This window comes from Camellia sinensis, unplaced genomic scaffold, assembly GCF_055761805.1.
Source record: "Camellia sinensis isolate YWXY unplaced genomic scaffold, ASM5576180v1 Unanchor1, whole genome shotgun sequence".
NCBI lineage: Eukaryota > Viridiplantae > Streptophyta > Magnoliopsida > Ericales > Theaceae > Camellia > Camellia sinensis.
Window position 1 is genome coordinate 14918592 of NW_028128987.1, and position 22556 is coordinate 14941147.

Consider the following 22556-nt stretch of genomic DNA (forward strand, 5'->3'; position numbering starts at 1 on the left):
CTTCAATCAGGCGAATGCTGGCCCCGCCGAAGCCCGAGGAAAGCAGAAAGTGAGACAACAAACATAAGCAGAAGGCGTGTTGCCGGAAATCCTGCCAATAATGGTTGCTGCGGTCACCAGCGTCGGAAAAATGATGGATCAAGCCGAGGATGTCCAGTTCCCCACTGCAGATCAGAGATCGAGTGTCAAGCGCCGTGAGCCCACACATCCGCCCTAAAGCCTGAGCATGGCCAAAACGGAGCTGGGGCAAGATCATTCAGAGCATTCAGACTCCATCAAAACCTGAAAATCTTCGAAAGTGGGACACATCTCTTGGCCGCCAAAGCTAAAAACATGCGTCACCGAATTCCAGAACCTTGCCGCGGCATGGAGAAAAGGAAGCTGTAGCGGAGTACGGCTCAGCGTGAATAGTGCATTCAAGCCGAAACCCCGGAAGTTCAGCTTTTCCGAGCCATCCAAAGAAGAGATCCAAAATATGAGATTTTCTGCAAGAAACGCCTCCATCTTTGTCTAAAACTAAGATGAAATGAATGTTCCCAAAGTTGAGGCTTTTATAGAAGGAAAAACACTATTCACGGGGACACGTGTCAAAAATCAGGTGGCTGCAGGACTGAGTGGCCGGCCGGCCACCTTTTCTGGCTGGCCAGCCATTTACTTTTTCAGAAATGGCCGGCCAGCTGTCTCTCTCTACAAAAATGGCCGGCCGGCTCCCAGGGATGGCCGGCAATGCTGCAGTGTATCTCCTTGGCCCTGTTTTACTCTTCGAGGGAGAGTTCCAAGCATTTCCATGCAACGGGAGAGTCAAAGGCCTTCATCTCCCTCCGTTTCGAATGCGTTCCGGTGCCCAGATCGTCCGAAGTACACTCTGTTATTGCTGAGTTTTGATTATCGAGTTGTTGTTTTGTTTATTGAGTTGTTGTTTTGTTTATCGAGTTGTTTGTCGAGCGGACGTGTTTCGTGTTTTTGAGTCATTGCGCTCTGTTTAAGCAATCTTTGTTAAAGTCTTGTTTATTTGCGTTGTCAACGTTGTTGCATTTTGCTTATCGAGTTGTAAACTTCCTAAGGTTCTGTTATATCTTAGTAAGTTGAGTTGTTTAGTTTGTTGCGTCGGTTCACTACCTGACTTGGTGATTACACAATGCGCATTACCATTCAATTTCATTTTTGTGCAAAATAAATGATGCGATACGATGCTAAAGTTTAAAATACAAACACCTTTTCAAAAGCTATTTCATTCCGTCATGCTTTACAACAAACAAAGGTACAAGTTTTACAAAAAATAAAACTGCCTAACAATGTGCAAAGTGCTACAAACTACTAGCAAAAAGAAAAATAAAGCAGGAAACAACAGCATCAAAGTCCTCGGGAACGGGAACGAGAAGCACTCCTCATCCTCTTCTGCGGGACAACCTCCGCACCATCATCATCATCTGAGTCGGAGCTGTCATCCTCAGGATCCCCCTCAGCCTCGCCTCTATTCCCCGAGCCAAAACCGGAGCCCCCCTCCTCAGCGGATGTCTCTGATTGACGGTCGGTAGCCTCCTCCTCCTCCTCATCAAGCTCCACCTCTACAACATGAGTCCTGCGTCTGCGGACAGACCCTCCTCGAGCTCCTCGAAAAGGCCTAGATGGCCCGGATCCTCGGGAAGGCCGAGATGGCCCCGCCCCCTGAAAAGGCCCAGATGGCCCAGCTCCCCAAGGAGGCCCAGGTGGCCTGGCCTGCGGCTGACCGGACCATGAAGGCATCTGAAAACAAAGAGTTCAATTCAAATACATCAGTCCAAATATATACATCAGATACAGATACAAGCAAAGGCTACGTAAAGTGGGTGCATGTAAATACAGTGTACAAGTGGGGTGTGTGTCAGATGTGCTCTACACAAATAGTCTATCGATGCAGTAGAAATCAGCATGTCATCAGAAGTATGATAAATGCCAGAAAACTGAAGGGTACCTGAATGCCCGCGACAGACAACTGTGCCTCCCTCCGCAAGACCATGCCCTCGAGTGTGGCCACCAGTCCAACCACCTCCTCCATATACCCTCGATGTGGCTGCAAATATGAGCTCATAATTATCAGTGAACAAAAGAATGTCTAAACATCTGAATGATGAATGAAAACAGTGGAGCATACCAGCGGTGAGTCAGGATCAATGGCGTATCGATCACTGGGCATCGGAGGCTCTAGTGGGATCGGGGTCGGAGAGATAGCCCCATACTGCCACGCCATCAACTCAGTAGGCATATCTGGCCATCCAGGATGAGGATAAGCCGACGGAGCCGGAGGAATCGGTTTACTCCCACCTCTAGATGTACCAGCCCTGCTAGTAGAAGGGGCGTTTGCAGCCCGAGCCCGAGCCTGGCCCGAGGATGACATACCGGCAGGCCTCATCATCGGGATACGAGCTCCCGTCAATGGAGGCATCAAATATATGTGACGGTAAGTGGCGTAGTCCCCCTCCTCAATATGTAGTAAAGCATCACTACCCAGCATGGCGCCGACTACCTCCGAGTAAGAGAGCCTGTCAGCAGTCCGCATACTGGCTGGGGGTACTGCGGGAAGATCCTGAGAGAGATACCCCCATACCTGGCGCAAAAAGCGTTCCCCCAGGAACCATACCCTGCCAACCGGCCTTTCGAGCAGGACCCTATACTGGGAGATGTCCGACGCTCCGGTATACTGAAGTCGGAGACCATCACCCAGGGGCGCCCAAGGCTGCCATGTGATCTGCAGATGATAAATGCATAAACCAATCAGAAATCAAGAATATGCGGAGCAAATCAAAGATAAAAATGAAAGGAACTGAAAGTTCTGAGGTACCTCTGAATGTCGCACAGTGTCAAAGTACTGTCGCAGGTAAAGGAGGGTCTCTCGAGGTCTCGGCCGGTGCGGGCCCTCGAACACCAGTGAGTATGGGGCCATGGGAATCCCTGCCACCTCCAGCTCTGGGGCTAATGATGGGAAGTATACATAGACCCATAGCTGAGAAAAGCAGTGCAGAATGTAAGTACGAAATGCTGAGAGCAAAATACAGACTGTAAAAGTGCGCTGTGTGTGCAATGTACAAGTAATGAAGAGCAGAAATGTAAATCAAGAGGACAGAAAAGTACCTCCCAGGCTCTCCAATAGCCGGCAAGTAAATCGCCCCGCCCGCGGGAGGTCGCGCTCATATAAAAGTAAAGGGTAGCCAGGCCGGCGCCACCCCAGTCATATCTACTGACCTGTGATAGGTCAACCAGAGCGCTCAGCAGGTATAACCCAACTGTGTTCCCTCTGTCGGCGAACAGGGTGGTCCCGAAGAGGAACATAAGGAAACCACGGGCATACTGCTCTGTCTCCTCGGGAGTCTCGGGCACCATCTCCGCCCGCCGGAAGTGGGAAGAGAACCAAGTGTATCGGACTCTCCCAGAAACCCTGTCAACGGGCGGGCGAGCCCCCAACAGATACATCCAAGCGGCCTCCCACTCGCCCATATCCTCATCATAGGGGATGGACCAACCTCCGATGTCTAAGCCAGTCAACACAGCGAAGTCTAGGGGCGTCATGGTCATGTCCCCGGTAGCAGAGAAATGAAAGGAGTTGGTGGTGTCCCACCATCTCTCTACCAAGGCTGCCATCAGTGTCCTCCTGGCAGGACAACGTGACAACCCGACGCAGAAGGGCCCAAACCCTGCCAAGTCTACTAAGTCTCGGACGCCCTCCGGGAGCTCAGCATACCAGTCCCGCGCGATGGTGGAACCATACCCCCGCACACTGCGGGAACCAACCTGCATTCAGAATGAATACATGTGTCAATAATGAAATAAATGGGCTGTGTGCCAATGAGATGAAATGGGCTGTGTGCCAATGAAATGAATGGGCTGTGTGCCAATAAAATAAATGGGCTGTGTGCCAATGAGATGAAATGGGCTGTGTGCCAATGAGATGAAATGGGCTGTGTGCCAATGAAATGAATGGGCTGTGTGCCAATGAGATGAAATGGGCTGTGTGCCAATGAGATAAAATGGGCTGTGTGCCAATGAGATGAAATGGGCTGTATGCCGATGAAGTGAAATAAGCTACATGCAAATTCTAGTGTGGGCTGCGTGTTCACTATTTAATCTGGGCTGCGTGTTCAGAAAATTTGAAGTTTGGGCTGCGTGTTCAACTTTCTATCAGTGTGGGCTGCGTGTTCACTATTTAATCTGGGCTGCGTGTTCAGAAAATTTGAAGTTTGGGCTGCGTGTTCAACTTTCTATCAGTGTGGGCTACGTGTTCACTATTTAATCTGGGCTGCGTGTTCAGAAAATTTGAAGTTTGGGCTGCGTGTTCAACTTTCTATCAGTGTGGGCTGCGTGTTCAGAAAATTTGAAGTTTGGGCTGCGTGTTCAACTTTCTATCAGTGTGGGCTGCGTGTTCATTATTTAATCTGGGCTGCGTGTTCAGAAAATTTGAAGTTTGGGCTGCGTGTTCAACTTTCTATCAGTGTGGGCTGTGTGTTCACTATTTAATCTGGGTTGCGTGTTCAGAAAATTTGAAGTTTGGGCTGCGTGTTCAACTTTCTTTCAGTGTGGGCTGCGTGTTCACTATTTAATCTGGGCTGCGTGTTCAGAAAATTTGAAGTTTGGGCTGCGTGTTCAACTTTCTATCAGTGTGGGCTGCGTGTTCACTATTTAATCTGGGCTGCGTGTTCAGAAAATTTGAAGTTTGGGCTGTGTGTTTAACTTTCTATCAGTGTGGGCTGCGTGTTCACTATTTAATCTGGGCTGCGTGTTTAGAAAATTTGAAGTTTGGGCTGCGTGTTCAACTTTCTATCAGTATGGGCTGCGTGTTCACTATTTAATCTGGGCTGCGTGTTCAGAAAATTTGAAGTTTGGGCTGCGTGTTCAACTTTCTATCAGTGTGGGCTGCGTGTTCACTATTTAATCTGGGTTGCGTGTTCAGAAAATTTGAAGTTTGGGCTGCGTGTTCAACTTTCTTTCAGTGTGGGCTGCGTGTTCACTATTTAATCTGGGCTGCGTGTTCAGAAAATTTGAAGTTTGGGCTGCGTGTTCAACTTTCTATCAGTGTGGGCTGCGTGTTCACTATTTAATCTGGGCTGCGTGTTCAGAAAATTTGAAGTTTGGGCTGCGTGTTCAACTTTCTATCAGTGTGGGCTGCGTGTTCACTATTTAATCTGGGCTGCGTGTTTAGAAAATTTGAAGTTTGGGCTGCGTGTTCAACTTTCTATCAGTATGGGCTGCGTGTTCACTATTTAATCTGGGCTGCGTGTTCAGAAAACTTGAAGTTTGGGCTGCGTGTTCAACTTTCTATCAGTGTGGGCTGCGTGTTCACTATTTAATCTGGGCTGCGTGTTCAGAAAATTTGAAGTTTGGGCTGTGTGTTCAACTTTCTATCAGTGTGGGCTGTGTGTTCACTATTTAATCTGGGCTGCGTGTTCAGAGAATTTAAAGTTTGGGCTGCGTGTTCAAATTTCAACTAGCGTGGGCTGCGTGTTCACTACTCTAATCTGGGCTGCGTGTTCAGAAAATTTAAAGTTTGGGCTGCGTGTTCAAATTTCAACTAGTGTGGGCTGTGTGTTCACTTTCGAATTCGGGCTGTGTGTTCGACAAATCAGTGTTTGAGCCGTGTGTTCGCCTCTTAACTAATGTGTACTGTGCGTTCGCAATTAATTAATGAGCCGAGTGTTCAGAAATTCGAGTGTTGAAACTACATGTTCAGGATGCAAGCAAAGTACTATGTCATAAGCTAAACTGCATGTTCAAGCATGGCAAAGGTGCGAAATGTACGAAAAATACAGAAAATGAAGTAAATACCTCTCGGGCCTCATGCGAGAGGTGATGCTCCGGCTCTCGGAGAAGCAGATCCCCGGGTGCTCGCTCATTAAAGCTAGTAAAGTGACGGAAGACAGCACGAGGGAGGACATGTGCTGGCGGACGGTACCTCCCGGGAATAAAAGGTCGGGTCCTCGGGGGTAGAGTCATGGGATCGAAATCATCTCCGGCACCTGGAAAACCTCCGCCGTGGGGAGAATTGCCCGTCATTTTCAAAGAATCTGCAAAAGGGAGCAAAAATGAGCAAAATGAGCCAAAATTGGAAAAAGTCAACAAAAGTCAACTCTCGGGAAATAAAAAGTCAACAAAAGTCAACTCCCGAGAAAATCTTCCAAATATTAAGACAAACTTACCTCAAATGGTGAAAATGTGAAAAGAAGCTTCGAAACCGAAATTTAATCGCTTCAAAGTGCTCGAAACTGAATTTTTTTTGCGAAAACAATTTGCACGGGGCGTCGGAAAACGCGTAGGAAACTCAGATCTGGAGAAGAAAAGTGTTGTAGGAGGCAAGAAAGGAAGGGGCCTCGGCTGCCTTTTATAGGCTCAAGGTCTTGTTTGAAGAAGCATGAATGAAGGAGGTGAAAAAGACCAAACTGCCCTCGGATCTGGGCACATGGCCGGCCGGCCCCCTTTTCTAGCCGGCCAGCTATCTACTTTATGGAAAACCGGTTGGCCACCTCCCCTCTTCCCTATAACTGGCCGGCCATGTTCCCCACATGCCCACCTAGCTCTCTGCAAATTTTGAGGAAGATCGGAGTTCCCGGGACCTGAAAAAGTTCAAGAAAAGTACACTTCCGATCGCGAAATAGCTCCGCTGGGACTTCAGCTTCAAGTTCTGACATATGTCTCATCATCATTCATCGAAATCAAAGTGTATCCTTTTTGAATGAGTTGTAACCTTTCAGGGAAGTGGATCAGAGGCCGTGATCAAGTCGCCTTCGCCGAAACGCGCATTTCCGTACTCGTTGTTTCATGACAAATGAACACCCTGATTCATGCTCGTGTCACATTATCTTGCATTCTCATGAGCATACCTGCATTAACATGCACATTTCTTGATATTGGCATACCTCTATACTTGGGCATGAGTTGTCACGCATGTTCCACTCTTGCATTACGATGCATTCACTCACTGGCACTGCGTGTGTCGAACTTTCGTAATCACATTGGATATATAGCATATTGTACTTGTTGCAATTTCTCTCTTTTGCAGGCACGATATTGTATGTACGGTTCAATTGAGACTGGTGCGACCAGACGAATCGCGCAGGTATCGTATCTTCTCCGTGTGAGACGTGGCGGGGATTGAATAATCCTCCGCATTCTTAACTGCATGAAATGTAGTTGTTGCTTTGCATTCTTGCTTAAAACTGTTGCATCTATTTGCGAATACTTGCTTCATTACAGCTTGCTGCATTTGCATGATCATTGGGTTACCTTCGGCTTCTTGCATATCATTTTGCATTTTGCCCCCTGCCTGCGGGCACATTTCTGTTTATCTTGTACGTTTGTCTAAGTCTTCGGCCTTGTCAAAAATGGGTCGTCTCTGGGCTTTGACATTCACTCCCGTCACTTATGACTTTCGAGTTCTGTCAAAGAGGGGCAACTGTAGACACCCCATTTTTGACCGACCTTAAGACTCAGATGTCACTGATTGAGCGCTTGGTGATGTTGCATAATGTGCTCGTTCAGAAGTTTCAGAGTCGCGGCCGTGAGCCCTGCCTCTGGACTTCCGAACCCTCTTTTGTACCTTGCCTCGGTTTGCGAACCAGACTCGGTTTTCTCTGTTTCTTTTCTCGAGGGAAGGGAGAGGTCCCGTAGACCATCTCTCAATGTCCGTAGGCTACATTTGGTGGCCGTAGGCCATTTTGCCCATTTCGGAGTCCGGTTTCCGATTTTCGGAGCCGTCAGGCCGTGTGCCTCGGTTCGGGACCGCTTAACCATCTCCTATTGCTCCGGTTTTTGGCATACTTCTTATTTGCTCCCTTTTGAGGGACACTGGGGTCTGAGAAACCCACTTCGTGGTCGAATGCCACTTTCGGTGCTTCACAGCCCATTTTCGGGACCCCGAACTGCGTGTTTTGGTCCCGGAACTTTCATTTTGCAACGGTTTTCGTTCATTTTTGGCAGGTACCTCTGTTTTATCACCAGGAAGGTCACTGAAGGGTGGGAGGCCAGCAATTGTTGCAGCAACCAGTTATACATCCTCCGACGCCCTCCGGCGCCCGTTTTTCACAATTCCGGGCTAATGTTGAACACCTTGGGCCCACATTCTTGAACTTTGAACCACATATTTGTGATGTACACACATGGGAGGACCCTAAAAAGTGGTGGCCGGCCAGTAATGTTACTTGACCCTTTTGACCCCCTCCTTCCAGGCTAATGTTGAACCCCTTGGACCCTTTTTCTTGAACTTTGAACCACATATTTGTGATGTACACACATGAGAGGACCCTAAAAGTTGGTGGCCGGCCAGTAATTCTACTTGACCCTTTTGAACCCCTCTTTCCGAGCTAATGTTGAACCCCTTGGACCCACTTTCTTGGACTTTTAACCACAGGGTTGTGTTGTACACACATAGGAGGACACCATCAATTGGTGGCCGGCCAGAAAATCTGATTGACCCTTTTCACCCCTAGCCGGCCGGCTAGGGTGTGTGGCCGGCCGGCCACCTGCAGCAAAAGTAACTGGCCGGCCGAAATCTTGGCACTGTGCACTTTACAGCTGTGGGGCTTTATCCCCCAGAAAAGATCTTTATCCGGGGGATATTTTGTGGGGGAAAGTTTGTCTCCTTTTCCCCCACCTTTACACCCCTTGTTGGCCTATATAGCAAGCAAGATATATCCTTTGTTGGGGTTAGAAAACTTCACCTTCAAGCCTCCATACACAACTCCATCTCTATACCTCTCATTTCCTTAAAAATCTCTAAGTCCCTAAGCTCCATTCCTTCTACACCACCAAGCTCTACCATCACCACCTCATTTCCGGCAACAAGGAAGGTTTCTCAAAGGCAAAAGAAGCTGCAAATTGGTCCAAGAAGCAACAAAAGTCTTAGTCTTCAAGGGTGAGTAACTTTTCTTCACTTTGACCCTTTTTCTTGATCCATTGGTAAGCCCCCTATTCTTTTTGTTTCAAGCTCCGGCCCTAACTGAAAAGGGCCCTCTTTTGAGCTCATCTTCACTTTTCATTAAGGGCTCAACCCTGTTTGAGCCCTCCATGATGCACTTGCTTCATTGATCCTCTTATATGTCATAATCTTGCATGCTATTTTCGACCCATGAGTAATCTGTTTTCGAGCATGTTGGAAACTGATATTAGGCTTATTTTGAGCCCCTCTTCAACATTTAAGAAGGTCTCAACACCATTTGGGACTTCCATGTTGTACCTACCTTTATATTCCTCTTTTCTTCCCCATTCTTGCATGCAATGGCAGCCTACCATGCTTTTGTTTTTGGCCATTTTACAGTTCTGAAAAGGTGCTTATTTTGGTCCATTATTCATGTTTCATTTAGGTCCTTTCATGGTTTGGGACCTCCATAGGTCACTTCATGTTATATCCCTCTTTTATTCCCCATTCTTGCATGCAATGGCAGCCTACCATGCTTTTGTTTTTGGCCATTTTACAGTTCTGAAAAGGTGCTTATTTTGGTCCATTCTTCATGTTTCATTTAGGTCCTTTCATGGTTTGGGACCTCCATAGGTCACTTCATGTTATATCCCTCTTTTATTCCCCATTCTTGCATGTTTAGTTAGCCTATCATGCTTTTGTTTTTGGCCATTTTACAGTTCTGGAAAAGTGCTTATTTTGGTCCATTCTATATGTTTTATTAAGGGTCTTTGGCTGTTTGGTGATTATTTTGCATACCTCATGTTATAGCCACTTTTGAGCCTTATTTTGCATCACATTTCTATCATGTTTGTATACTGATTTGAGGTTTGCCATATACTGTAAATATTCATATTTTTGGTCCCTCTTCAGTGTTGTAGAAGGAAATTTTTCAGTTTGGGTTTTGCTTATATCACTTGCATCATTACCCCTCTTTTGGCCCCTATTCTTGCATGCCATTTTTGCCATACCTATGCTTGCTGTTTGGCCTTGTTTATAACTGTGAAAATGCATTTTTTGGGACTGTCTAGCTTCTGTCTTTGCATTGCATGTCCATATTGTGCATATTTGGCATAGCCATAGGCCATTTCGGGTGCCTAAATTCGCATTTCGGGACAATTCCATGCATTTCATGTCATTTCGCCTCATTTCGGGACTGTTTTCCCTGATATTTTAGTGTTGAAATTCCATTACCATGTTTGCATATCATTTCCCATGTCATTACATCGCATTTCGCCACTGCCTCAGTTTGCGTGCCCGTGTGCACGCATTTCGAGGCACCCCATTTTTATCCGTCGGCATCCTATGTGAGTGTGGCTAAGGTTCACTCAAGTTGGTATAAGTCCATATCATGTTTCCATGTCATTACATCGCATTTCGCCACTGCCTCAGTTTGCGTGCCCGTGTGCACGCATTTCGAGCCACCCCATTTTTATCCGTCGACATCCTATGTGAGTGTGGCTGAGGTTCACTCATGTTGGTATAAGCCCATATCATGTTTCCATGTCATTACATCGCATTTCGCCACTGTCTCGATTTGCGTGCCCGTGTGCACGCATTTCGAGGCACCCCATTTTTATCCGTCGGCATCCTATGTGAGTGTGGCTGAGGTTCACTCATGTTGGTATAAGCCCATATCATCTTTCCATGTCATTGCATTGCGTATGTCGTCGCCTCGGTTTGCGTGCCCGTGTGCACGCATTTCAAGGCGTCTCATTTTCATTGCATTCATACATTTTCTCGGTTTGCGTGCCCGTGTGCACGTATTTCGAGGCATCTCATTTTCATTGCATTGCGTATGCCATCGCCTCGGTTTGCGTGCCCGTGTGCACGCATTTCAAGGCGTCTCATTTTCATTGCATTCATGCATTTTCTCGGTTTGCGTGCCCGTGTGCACGCATTTCGAGGCATCTCATTTTCATTGCATTGCGTATGCCATCGCCTCGGTTTGCGTGCCCGTGTGCACGCATTTCAAGGTGTCTCATTTTCATTGCATTCATGCATTTTCTCGGTTTGCGTGCCCGTGTGCACGCATTACGAGACATATCATTTTCATAGCATTGTGCATACTAGGTTGTATCTTAGATTGCATTCTGCCATTTTCTCAGTTTGCGTGCTTGCGTGCACGCATTTCGAGGCATGTCATTCCATAGCATTGTGTATGTTAGGATTATATCTTAGTTGCATTTCATGCATATCATGCATATTGCATCATGTCCGGAATAGGAGTTAGCCCGGGCACGGGAAACGAGGTACATTTCGTACTCCGAGTGACGGAATGTGTCTCAATTCCCCAGTCACCGACACTCCGGATTATCCATGATGGAGTTAGGTTTTAGCTGTAGTTTCATGTGCATTCATCCTATATTGAGTTGTGCATTTCGACTCCTCGGCCATCATGCCTCGGTATGCGTGATTGGTGGCACGAGGATCGAGACATGCATATATATGTGCAAATATATTGCTATGCCCCTTTCCTGCTCTCTGTTGTAGCAAAATGAAGAATCAGCAACTTTTTGGGGCTTGGCACGCATTTCAAGAACAAGTGTAAACAGAGGCTAATTGGGGCATTCCGGTGGATTTCCGCGCAAGACAATCCGGACATGCATCATCCATCAGAAGCAAGGCAGTCCCTGGCTTGCACGCCAGTTTCATTCGCTTTCTTAGTTAATTCATTAATTAATTAGAATTTTGTAATATTTTGGACTGTAATATTCTTTTATTCAGGACTGTAATATTTGGACTGTATTATTTATTCGGACCCTCTGCGCGAGGGCACAATTGTAATAAGTGTGCGTGAGTGTGATGTATGTCTTCCAATCCCACGTCTTTCTCCCTTTTATTTATCACCTTATGATGGTTAGATTAGGGCATATTTAAATTAGCATACAGTATGACAGCATGTTTACATTCATTCATCTGTATTGCATGCACCGGGCTCGGCGCATCATACTAACTGCATTGTACTTTCAATTCCAAATTGAATACATGTTAGTTGTAACATTCCATATGCCATCTTAGAATAGCCGAGCCTGCTATAGTTGCATTTTGCATGTGTTGCATTAGGCATTTTTGTATACTTAGGATTCATGCATGATTTCTAATGTAGTTTATGTTTTTGGCTTGGAGTACTCGGTAAGTTTTATGCTTTAGCATCCTTGCATGCGTGTGAGTGAATGCCATGATAGCATGCTTACCATGAGGCTATGTGCTTATCTGATATATCTACCTGAACGCCTGTGGGTGAAGGTTGGGTTATCTGAATTGGAATAAATCATCAAATGTTTCAAGCCTACCTGCGGGTAGCAAACCATTTTCAAAAACAAACATGAAATGTTTCGTTCCAATTCAGTCGACCTGGTCTATATTTGTATGCTGTGTGCATCACATAGTAACCTAGGCTAATAAACCGGAATAAGAACTCACAATGTTTTCAAAAATTGATATCATGGTTAGTAGAGGCCGGTCTATGACCGGGCGAGCGGGGGTGCTCACGAAGTGACCTTCCCCAATCGTACCCAAGTTCCAGAGCCGAGGCAACTTTGGTGATGACGGACACGTGGCCTTTTGGCACCGAGTCAGGGTTTCCTAAATTTCCCAAAATAAAATATTTAGGTGGCGACTCTGTATCTGGCAAAGCAGTCCATGTTTGGCACCTCTTTCAAAAAATCCGTTTTCTTAAAACAATGTGCTGGATTTGGACTCTTTGGTTAAGACTTAGAACCGTGACAATTTTAGAGTCCTGAGCTGTAGTGACCCCAAATGAACAGAACGGGACTTCATCCTCCCGGGGCGTTCGGGGACGTCTACACCCTCTAGGTGTGCCTTCTCTTTAGATTTGCGCGTTCTACGCGTTTCCCAACACCCTAAACAATCTTGAATCGTTAAAACCTCTTGGTTTTCTTTGATTTGAACCGATCAGAAATTGCATCTGAGGCCTCTTTCATCATTTCCCGCATTCAAGGATCATTTCCCCCGAACTTCTCTCGAGGTTAGTTCATTTTCCCCGAGTTTTCAACTTTTCTTGAATTTTTTCTCTCTCAGGGTTTGATTTGTTCAAAATTTCATCATTTGCTCATTTTTGCTTATTTTTGCATCTATCTCAGATGGCTGACGATGTCCCACATGATGAGGGTTTCCCCGCACTCCCTCTAGTAGAATTGGCAGCAGACTTTGCGGCTGAGCCGGATGTTGAGCCTCAGCCTTTACCATTGAGCGGACGTCCCTTCGACCCCGCGAGGTATCACCCGAAGACTCACATTATTCCGGTGACCAGACGACCTCTTACTGAGAGAGCCAATGTCTCACTTGTTGGCCATTGCTGTGGAGGTACCAACTCTGCTTTTCTGCAGTATTACTTTCAACTATTTCCATTTCTTGCATTGTTTCGATCTGATCGCATCACATGCTTTGATTTGACTGTATTTCATACATTATTCTCTGCATTTAACTGTACTTCGCGCATCACTGCCTTGTATGTGTTGTACACGACTGCACCTCAGGCGTCACTATTCTGAATTCGACTGCATCTTCGACACATCACTGCTCTGGATGCAACTGTATTTTCAATACATCACTGATCTGATCTAAACTGCATTTTCAATACATCGCTGATCTATCTTGAACTGTATTTTCAATACACTGCTGATCTGTCTTGAACTGCATTTTCAATATACTGTTGCAGGATGGATCCCGCTCCTTCAGGGGTTGTGGCGTTACGACTGCTCGGGATTGGTACGATGTGCTTCCCTCGAGGGTCCGCCGGATCATCGACGGGACCGACTTTGGCATATTTTGCTACAGCTTGACGTGGGTTACAGCGAGTTGCCCTCTCTTAGGGGCTCTTGTGGAGAGGTGGTGGGACACCACCAACTCCTTCCACTTCTCCACTGCGGGAGAGATAACGATGACTCATCTCGACTTCGCCATGATCACCGACCTGGGCGTAGGAGGTGATCCGATTCCCCTTGATCCCGACATGGGGGAGTGGGTGGCTGTATGGGATGCGCTACTTGGAGCACGTCCACCCATTCTTCGAGTGGGTATGGTTAGATACACTTGGTTTGAGGAGCACTACAGAGGGGAGGATCCCGATACTAATGAGGAGGAAGAGTAGTAAGCCAGGGGCTTCCTCTTGTTCCTTTTCGGTACCACTTTGTTTTCGAACAGGTGGAATACCGTGGGTTTATACTTCTTGGGCGCTTTGACGGTGCTCCAACGAGTCCGTTTCTATGACTGGGGCGCGGCCAACCTCACCACTCTTTATGGATACATGAGCTCCACCTCTCGGATGCGTGGGAGGTTGATCGGCGGCTACTGGCGAGCTTGGGAGGTACATAACCTAGTTTCCCCTTTTCATTACTTTGCTTAGCATTTGTACATTTGCTTTGTTCAACACTTGTACTTTCTGTATTTTTCATATCTGCTCTTGCACTGTATGCTTTCTGCTTTGCATTTTCTGTACACCATACATGCTGCACACTACATACCATATACTGCACACACAGGATCTGATGTCGGCTCTAGGCTTGCATCCGTTATGCACTGTACTGCGTTCTGCTTTCTGCATGTTCAACAATCTGTTCATACATTGTACTGATCATATCTTTCTAACAGCTGTGGGTATATGTATACTTCCCGACGCTTGCTCCAAAGCTTGTGGAGGAGACCCCGGCGACAGTCCCATTTTCTGATATATACGACGACCAGCTCCGTCGTAGGACCCGAGAGAGCTTCATGTTCTTCCGGCAGTATTTTGACACGGTCACGGCACGCAAGGTAAGTCTGCAATAAGATTATTTCAATTAACCTGATGCACCCTTATTCGTTATTTAACAACTGATCATCTTGTTTATTCTCTCTTCCCAGATCACGTGGCAGCCATAGGATGCGATCCTGTCAGGACTCCGAGATCAGTACCACACTGCTCGGACCATGTCTCAGTTCCACATCCTCTTCGAGGGGCCGATTTACCGCGCCTGGTTTTTGAGTGAGCGCTTCGTGCGCCAGACCTTGGGATTGCCTGCTCCATTTGTACTGATGGCATCTCCACCATCGATGAGGGAGACACACATGTTGTCCGCCAACCAGGTGATTCAGTTCATGGTAGGGCTGGAGACGGATTTCTTCCATGCCGAGGGTGACTACGCAGCCTTTATTCAGACGCATCTAATGCTACATTTGACTGGTGTCCGAGGAAGAAAGGAAGCGAGAGGTCCTGAGGGGAGACAGGGGACTGCATGGCCCGTGCTGCCTTCTACTATGACATGCTGAGGGCGGGCTAGAGAGACTTATCAGATTCCCTTCGCTCCTCCTCCGACTGGTCATGAGCTTGTGGGAGTTTGCGGCTCAACCCCCGTATGCGCTATACTTTTCATTTTGCACAGTCATTTCATTTCACTGGATATCTCGCAGAATACTAATGACTTCAACATTTTTGCAGGCTCCCATTGAGTACACTTGTCAGTCTCTAGAGATGACGGCTTCGGTGATGGGGATGCTGCAGACGAGCATGGACCTGCTCAGTATTTACAGTATTCCGGTGAGTTCTTTCAAACCATACTTCATGCCACACAGTCTTTTCTCGGCACGCCATCATTTGTACAGTTGCACACTACACTGATCTGATACATTGCTCCCATACACCGCTCACGGTACACATTCATTGCAAATCATTCACTGGTCATAGCACATTATTCTTGGCATCTGATATATCTTGATTACTAATGCATTTTGGTGGATTGCCCTTTTTGAGATTCCTTTCTTGACGTCCGGCACATCCGGTGCCTCAGCAGGAGCCAGGGCGGGTCCTTCAGCACCTCCCTGAGCAGCAGGGGGAGCGGGGCGAAGGACTAGTTCATGGGGGCCTGCCCCAGATGATGATGAGTCTGACGAGGAGACAGTGAGTCCACGGTCAGAGTCGTCTCAGGATGGAGATGGAGCTAGGGATGGCTCGAGTTCAGAGTCAGGTGCTGACAGTGGCGATGTTCCAGAGTCCTCTTGGTCGAGGAAGAGGACGAGGAGGACCCTTCAGGCTTGAGGCGACTGGCGCCGATCCAAATATTTTGCTGATTCAGACGTTGCTCTTCTCTTTGCTTTATTTTTCTTTTTACTAGTAGTTTTGCACATTGTATTGCGTCAGGCAGATTTACTTTTTAAAACTATGCTCTTTTGTAAACAGAATCTATGATGGAATGAAAACAACATTTTGTTGAAAAAGTGTTTCATTTGTACATTCTATGCATCGCATCACTTTACACAACAATGTAAATGAGTTCGAACTTTTGTTTTGAAAATCAAACACTCGAATTGCACTAATCAGGTAGTGAACCGACTAACAATAAAACAACTCGATAAGCAAAACAAAGCCTTAACAAGTTTACAACTTGATAAGCAAATTACGACAACTCGATAAATGAAAGGAGGATGATTACAACTTGACACAGAAAAAGAAACTAATACGTCTTAAACAAGACACGACAGAGTCCAACAGAACAAAACAAGACCTTAAAAGACCTAGGTAATAGGACTTCACTGTAGCAGACAACTGGGTCTTAACCAAGAAGGCCAGTGAGCACGAGGGAGAGACTGTCGGCCACATAGGAAGGCCTGCCGGCCATTAGTGTGCCAATGTCGGCCACTGATGAGCCACTGCCGGCCATCGATGGCAGACTCTCCGAAATGGCGACATCTGTCCTCCACTCACTGCCTTATATTCTATATGAGTTCCAGCTTCGGGATTCTCTTCATTTCAGCTCAAATTTACACTAAATGGAAGCATTCCTTGCGCAAAACCTCACAAATTGGATTGCCAACTTAGATGGCTCAGAAAAGCTTAATTTCTAGGGTTTTGGCATAAGTGCACTATTCACGTTGAGTCGCACCCCACTGCGTTTTCCGTTTCTTCATGCCGCGGCAAGGTTTTGGAATCCGGTGACACACGTCTTTAGCTTTGGTGGGCAAGAGATGTGTCCCACTTTTGAAGACTTTCAAGCTTTAATGGAATCCGAGCGCGATGAAGAAATCTTGCCACAATTCCGCTTCGGCCATATCCAAGCATTGGGGCGGATGTGTGGGCTCACTTTGCATGATGCTTGATCATTGATTCATGATAGAGAGTTAGACATTTCGAGCTTGGTTTGTCGGTTTTCTGATGCCGGTGACTGCGGCGACCATCATTGGCAGGGTTATCGGCGACATGCACTTTGCTTGTGCATGTTATCTCATCTCTTACTTGCCCCAGGCTCTGGTGGGTTTAGCACTCGTTTGATTAAAGTTGCTGAGGGCTTGAGGGAGGGCAAAAACTACATCGCCATGACGCTAGCTGAGATATTGATGGGTTTGGACGCTTTTCATCGCCGGGAGACAGCTAGATTGGCAGGGAGCCCACTACTGTTGCAGGTATGTTTCCCATCCTTTCTCACATCACTTGGCCCTCAGGCTCAGTTTTTCTCTCAAAATCCTTTTCTTACTTTTCTCTCAACGTACACCTCTCTATTCTTTAATCTCTCATTTTTCATCCCTCCCCAGGTGTGGTTGATGGATAAATTGAAGGTTGTGGACCCCTGCCCCACATATTCAACTCGCAGCTACTTCTTCCGGTGACGTCTAGTCGATGCCCCAGATGAGGGATGGTAGTTCAACTGGATGTGCAGTTTATCTGCTACTGACATTGCTTGGTGCTGCCCTTGGCTCAATCTACCGGCGATGAGTTATAGCATAACCGGTCAGCCCAGGATCCAGTTAGTTGGCCTAACACACTGCGTGTTTTATTTTCCATTCCGATTCCGGTGTCAGTTTTGACATGATCAGACTTGCTCGGAGGAGGGGATAGAGTACCCTGCCACATTTCCGGTCCGAGGCACGTAGCTAGCTCGGTATGCCATAGCCTGGAGGACAAGAGAGCTTCTGGCTCCTGCTCTTGCTTTCAGCTGCACCCTTTCTGATGAGTGCCTAGATTGGCTCAATGAAGAGGCACAGGTAGGGCCCACTTTGGCGTCAGAGGTTTCCACAAGTTCTGGGAGGGGATGTAGGAACACCTGACTATGCCCCGGATTTATTTTGCTTTATCAGTACTTTCAAGTTTTCTTTTGAATGTAATAAAAAGTAACTTCAATTTGTATTCAAGAGTAGGAGAACTCTGTGTTGAAATCAATGAAATTGAAGGTTGTGGGTACTGAAAATTTTCCGTTTGGTCCAAAAATGGTCTAAGTTATAAAAAGATTAATTTGAACAAAATCAACTTTTATTAAAACTTTTCAAAACCATTTTCGATATGGATCAAAACTGGACATGCCCGAGATCTATCACTGAGATGTACAACCCTGGATCCTAACAACTGGAAAACTGCCCCTAGTCTGAATAGCACTGCACTAGAGATCACAACCGAGCTCTTAAATGCTGAATGAAGAAAGATGACCGAACATGATCACATGGGCAAAGTTGATCGGGAAAGTGTTTATAGCTGGACTTCGAAATGAAGTTGCCTACGTATACCAAAGATGAGAATCAAGCCTTACGTAGTTCGGCATGGGTTCACTCGAGTATTAACTCTCTCCTTTTGCACTCTAACTTTTGCCAAGACCGCCCTTTGCAGGTTTTCAACCTTGCAAGCTCAGTTTTTGTAATTTTAAATTTTTCATGCTCTAAGTTTTGCCTAAGTTGCCCCTTCGGGTTTTCGGCCTAGCGAGCCACTTAGGGGTAATATTTCTTCAACTTGTCCATGTTGATCGGTTGGGAGAACTCTAGGCCATCTAGGTCCATCAGAACGACAGCTCCACCTAACCAAATAGACTTGATGATGTAAGGGCTAGTCCAATTGGGTCTGAACTTGCCCATAGGGTCGTGAATGGGAGCTCGGTTGTCTTTGAGCACTAAATCCCCTTCTTTCAAATTCCTGGACTTAACCTTCTGTTGAAAGCCCTGGCGATTCTTCGTTGATAACCCTGAACATGGTACAGTGTTTTCAGCCTTCTCTCATCAAACAGCATGAGTTCTTCGAACCTACTCTGCTGCCAATCTACCTCAACTATCTGACACTCAGCCAATACTCGCAAAGACGGAACCTCAACTTCGATAGGCAAAACAGCCTCCATCTCGTTGACCAAGGAATACAAAGTTGCTCCAGTAGAAGTACGAATTGAAGTCCGGTAGCCCCACAGAGCAAATGGCAACTTATTTGGCCAGTCCTGGTAGGTCTCCACCATCTTTTGCAGAATATGCTTGATGTTCTTGTTGGCGGCCTCAACTGCTCCGTTGGTTTGTGGCCGGTATGTAGATGACTTGTGAAAAGCCACGTTGTACTTGTCCAACAAGTCAATCATTTCCTTCTTGAAGTAGGAATCATTATTTGAAATGATCTCATTCGGGACCCCGTAGCGACAGATGATGTTGTTCCTGATGAACTTGGCAACATGTGGTGCCTTTAACACTGCATAAGATTGGGCCTCAACCCACTTTGTAAAATAGTCTATCGCTACCAGAATGAACTCATGCCCATTGGACCCTTTTGGAGTGACAGCTCCAATCACATCTATCCCCCAAACTGAAAACGGCCATGGCGAAGTCATGTTGTACAACTTAGACGGCGGAATATTCATGCGATTTGCATGGATTTGACATTTGTGGCATCGCCGGACAAAGCCAATACAATCCTCCTCCATGGTGGACCAATAGTAACCTTGTCTAAGGATTTTCCGGGCTAGCATCACCCCATTCATGTGTGCTCCGCACTCTCCTCCATGGATGGCCTCTATCAGGCGCTTCGATTCTTCAGCATCAACACACAGCTTATGCATTCCCAGATGACCTCTTTTGTACAATTTACCCCCGCAGACGATGAACTGAGCAACCATTCTTCGTATTGCCCTCTTATCTTTGGCGTTTACCTCTGGTGGATACACCTATTTCTCCAAGAAGTTTCAGACATCGTAATACCAGGGGTTCTCATCTTGAACCTCTTCTATAACAACAATCAGCTCGTAAGCCGGCACAAATTTCTGGTCAATGATGATCAGACGCATCCGGACTCCAAAAGGATGTCTATCACGGAAGATAGAGTTGCTAGTGAATCTGTGAACCTATCGTTCTCTCTTAACAGATGAGCGAAGTTCAGCTTCTCAAACCGAGGAATCAGCAAGTCCAAGGTCTGGTGGTAACTTCTCATCTTTTCTTTTTTGACTTTCCAATCCCCTTTAGCTTGAGATACAACAAGGTTCGAGTCCCCGATGACATCCAACCGTTTTGCCCCTAGTTCTAGGGCAGCTTCTAAACCAGCAATGCAGGCCTCGTATTCTACTTCATTGTTCGATACTTTGAAATGGAGTTTGAATGCTAGAGGGATGCGAGAATTGTCAGGCGCTATCAACAACACCCCTATCCCATACCCATATTGGCTTGACGCTCCGTCAAAGTGCATCGTCCAAGTTTCGTCTTCAACATGTAAAATGGCCTCGTCTGGGAATAGGTACTCAACTGCTTCATCCCCTTCAACTGGGTGATCGGCAAGGAACTCTGCTACCGCTCTCTCCTTTACTGACTTGCGCGTCACATACTTCAGATCGAATACGAAAAACAGAAGCAACCAACGGGCTAGCCTACCCGTAAGTGCCGGTTTCTCGAAGAGATATTTGATGGGATCTAATCTTGAAACCAACATTACAGAGTGAGCTAACAGGTAGTGCCGCAGCTTCCTGGTAGGCCATACTAAGGCCAAACAAGCCTTCTCCAGCGGAGTGTAGCGAGTCTCGTAATCCAGCATCTTCTTGCTCAGATAGTAGATGGCTCTCCACTTTGTCCTCAGGCTCTTGTGCAAGCATGCAGCCCATTGTAGTCTCAGTCACTGAAAGATACAAAATCAACGGTTTTCCCGGCTCAGGTGGTGACAACATAAGTGGGTTCTGTAAGTATTGCTTAATCTGTTCAAAAGCAGCTTGGCATCGGCCGTCCCATTGGAACTTCTTTCCTTTCTTTAGGAGACCAAAGAGTGGTTCACAAGTCAAGATTAATTTTGAGATAAACCGTCTTATGAATTGCATTTTACCCAGAAAGCCTCGCACCTCCTTTTCAGTCCTTGGTGGTGGCATTTCTAAGATGGCCTTGATTTTGGAAGGGTTGACTTCGATGCCCCTTTGCGTGATCAAGAACCCCAGCATTTTCCCTACTGTAACACCAAACATACATTTCTGAGGATTCAGTCGCAACCAGAATTTTCTGATCTTTTGGAAGAACTTTTGCAAGGTGATGTAATGGCCCTCTCTTTCTTTGGACTTGACAATCATGTCGTCCACGTACACCTCAACCTCTTTGTGGATCATATCATGCAATATCGTGGTCGCAACCCGTTGATATGTAGCTCCAGCATTCTTCAGCCCAAATGGCATTACCCTATAACAATAGGTCCCCCACAGGGTGATAATGGCAGTCTTCTCCCGGTCTTCAGGTGCTATTACAATCTGGTTGTAGCCTAAAAATCCGTCCATGAACGAAAGCAATGCATGCCCAGCAGTAAAATCCACTAGCTCATCGATATGCGGCAGAGGAAAGTCGTCCTTCAGACTGGCTTTATTCAAATCCCTGAAATCCACACATACCCGAATTCTGCCGTCCTTCTTCGGCACTGGACTATGTTGGCCAACCAAGTTGGGTATTCAGATACCAGCAAGAACCCTGCGTCAATTTGATTGGTGACCTCTTCTTTGATCTTGATAGCCCAGTCAGAGCGAATTCTTCTGAGTTTCTGCTTGACAGGTCGGACCTCTGGGTCGAGAGGGATCCAGTGTTGTACAATCTCAGGATCAATTCCAGGCATGTCTTTGTAGGACCACGTGAAAACATCTTTGAAATCTTTTAATAAAGTGACTAAGCGCTCGCGCTCCTCCGAAGACAACGTGGACCCGATTTGGACCAGCTGCGGGCCTTTCTCAATACCAACATTAATTTGGGTGATTTCATCAACCAGCGGTTTTACAAACCTCTCATGCTCTTGTTCAAGCAAATATTTCAAAACCGGAGGAATTTCTTCCTCGTCGTTTTCATCGAAATTTTGAAAGTCCTGATTAATACAATAAATCAAAGGCATAGAAAAGTACTCAGAAGCCACAGCTATTCCAATCTCATTAATCACTTCATCCAGTCCATCTGATTCTTCTGTTACAACAGACTCAAAAGAGAAAAAAAAAGATGACCTAGACAGGACTGTGGCATCCGGGTTATCACTCCCAAGAATACCGGACTCAGACTCAGACGAGCTGGAACCTGATTCCGACCCTATGGACTCGGTGGAATCAGATTCCGGCTCCCTACCTGACCCGGTGCTACTCGATAAGAAGCCTTCCTCGTACTACCAGACGAGGGAAGGTGCAATGGATGCATCCAAAATGTTTGAAGGTGGGCTCGCAGCCGTTTCATTCCCAATCATAGACACTGAGAGATCATCCCCTAAGCACTCATGGACGATCGGAGGATCTGATAGTAGACAAGCCAGTGCTACCCCTATTTCAAACTCGGCGTTCTCGGAATCCACTTCCTTACACTGCTCGACCTCAGCTGACGGACCTGTCTGCTCATCGGCGACATCATCCCCGGATAACTGCAAGTCGAAGAAGATTTTAAATCCCGGCATGCGCCTCTTTTCTGC

The 22556-nt window shown here is 46.5% G+C and overlaps 1 protein-coding gene across 1 annotated transcript; it reads right to left on the minus strand.

Annotated features, from left to right (window-relative positions):
* Positions 1 to 1247: 1247 nt before the first annotated feature.
* LOC145814345 (uncharacterized) lies at positions 1248 to 2047 on the minus strand. Its single transcript, XM_082911019.1, has 2 exons — positions 1955 to 2047; positions 1248 to 1746 (listed from the first exon to the last, which is right to left on the minus strand). Exons 1-2 carry the CDS (start codon positions 2036 to 2038, stop codon positions 1354 to 1356), a joined length of 477 nt encoding a protein of 158 aa, XP_082767145.1. The 5' UTR covers positions 2039 to 2047; the 3' UTR covers positions 1248 to 1353.
* Between the last annotated feature and the right edge of the window lie 20509 nt (positions 2048 to 22556).

Excerpts from the sequence above, each read along its gene's own strand:
- LOC145814345 (XM_082911019.1), bottom strand. The coding sequence starts at position 2,038 with ATGGAGGAGGTGGTTGGACTGGTGGCCACACTCGAGGGCATGGTCTTG. Across the intron at positions 1,747-1,954 it reads TGTCTGTCGCGGGCATTCAG|ATGCCTTCATGGTCCGGTCA; the intron begins GTACCCTTCAGT and ends CTTTGTTTTCAG.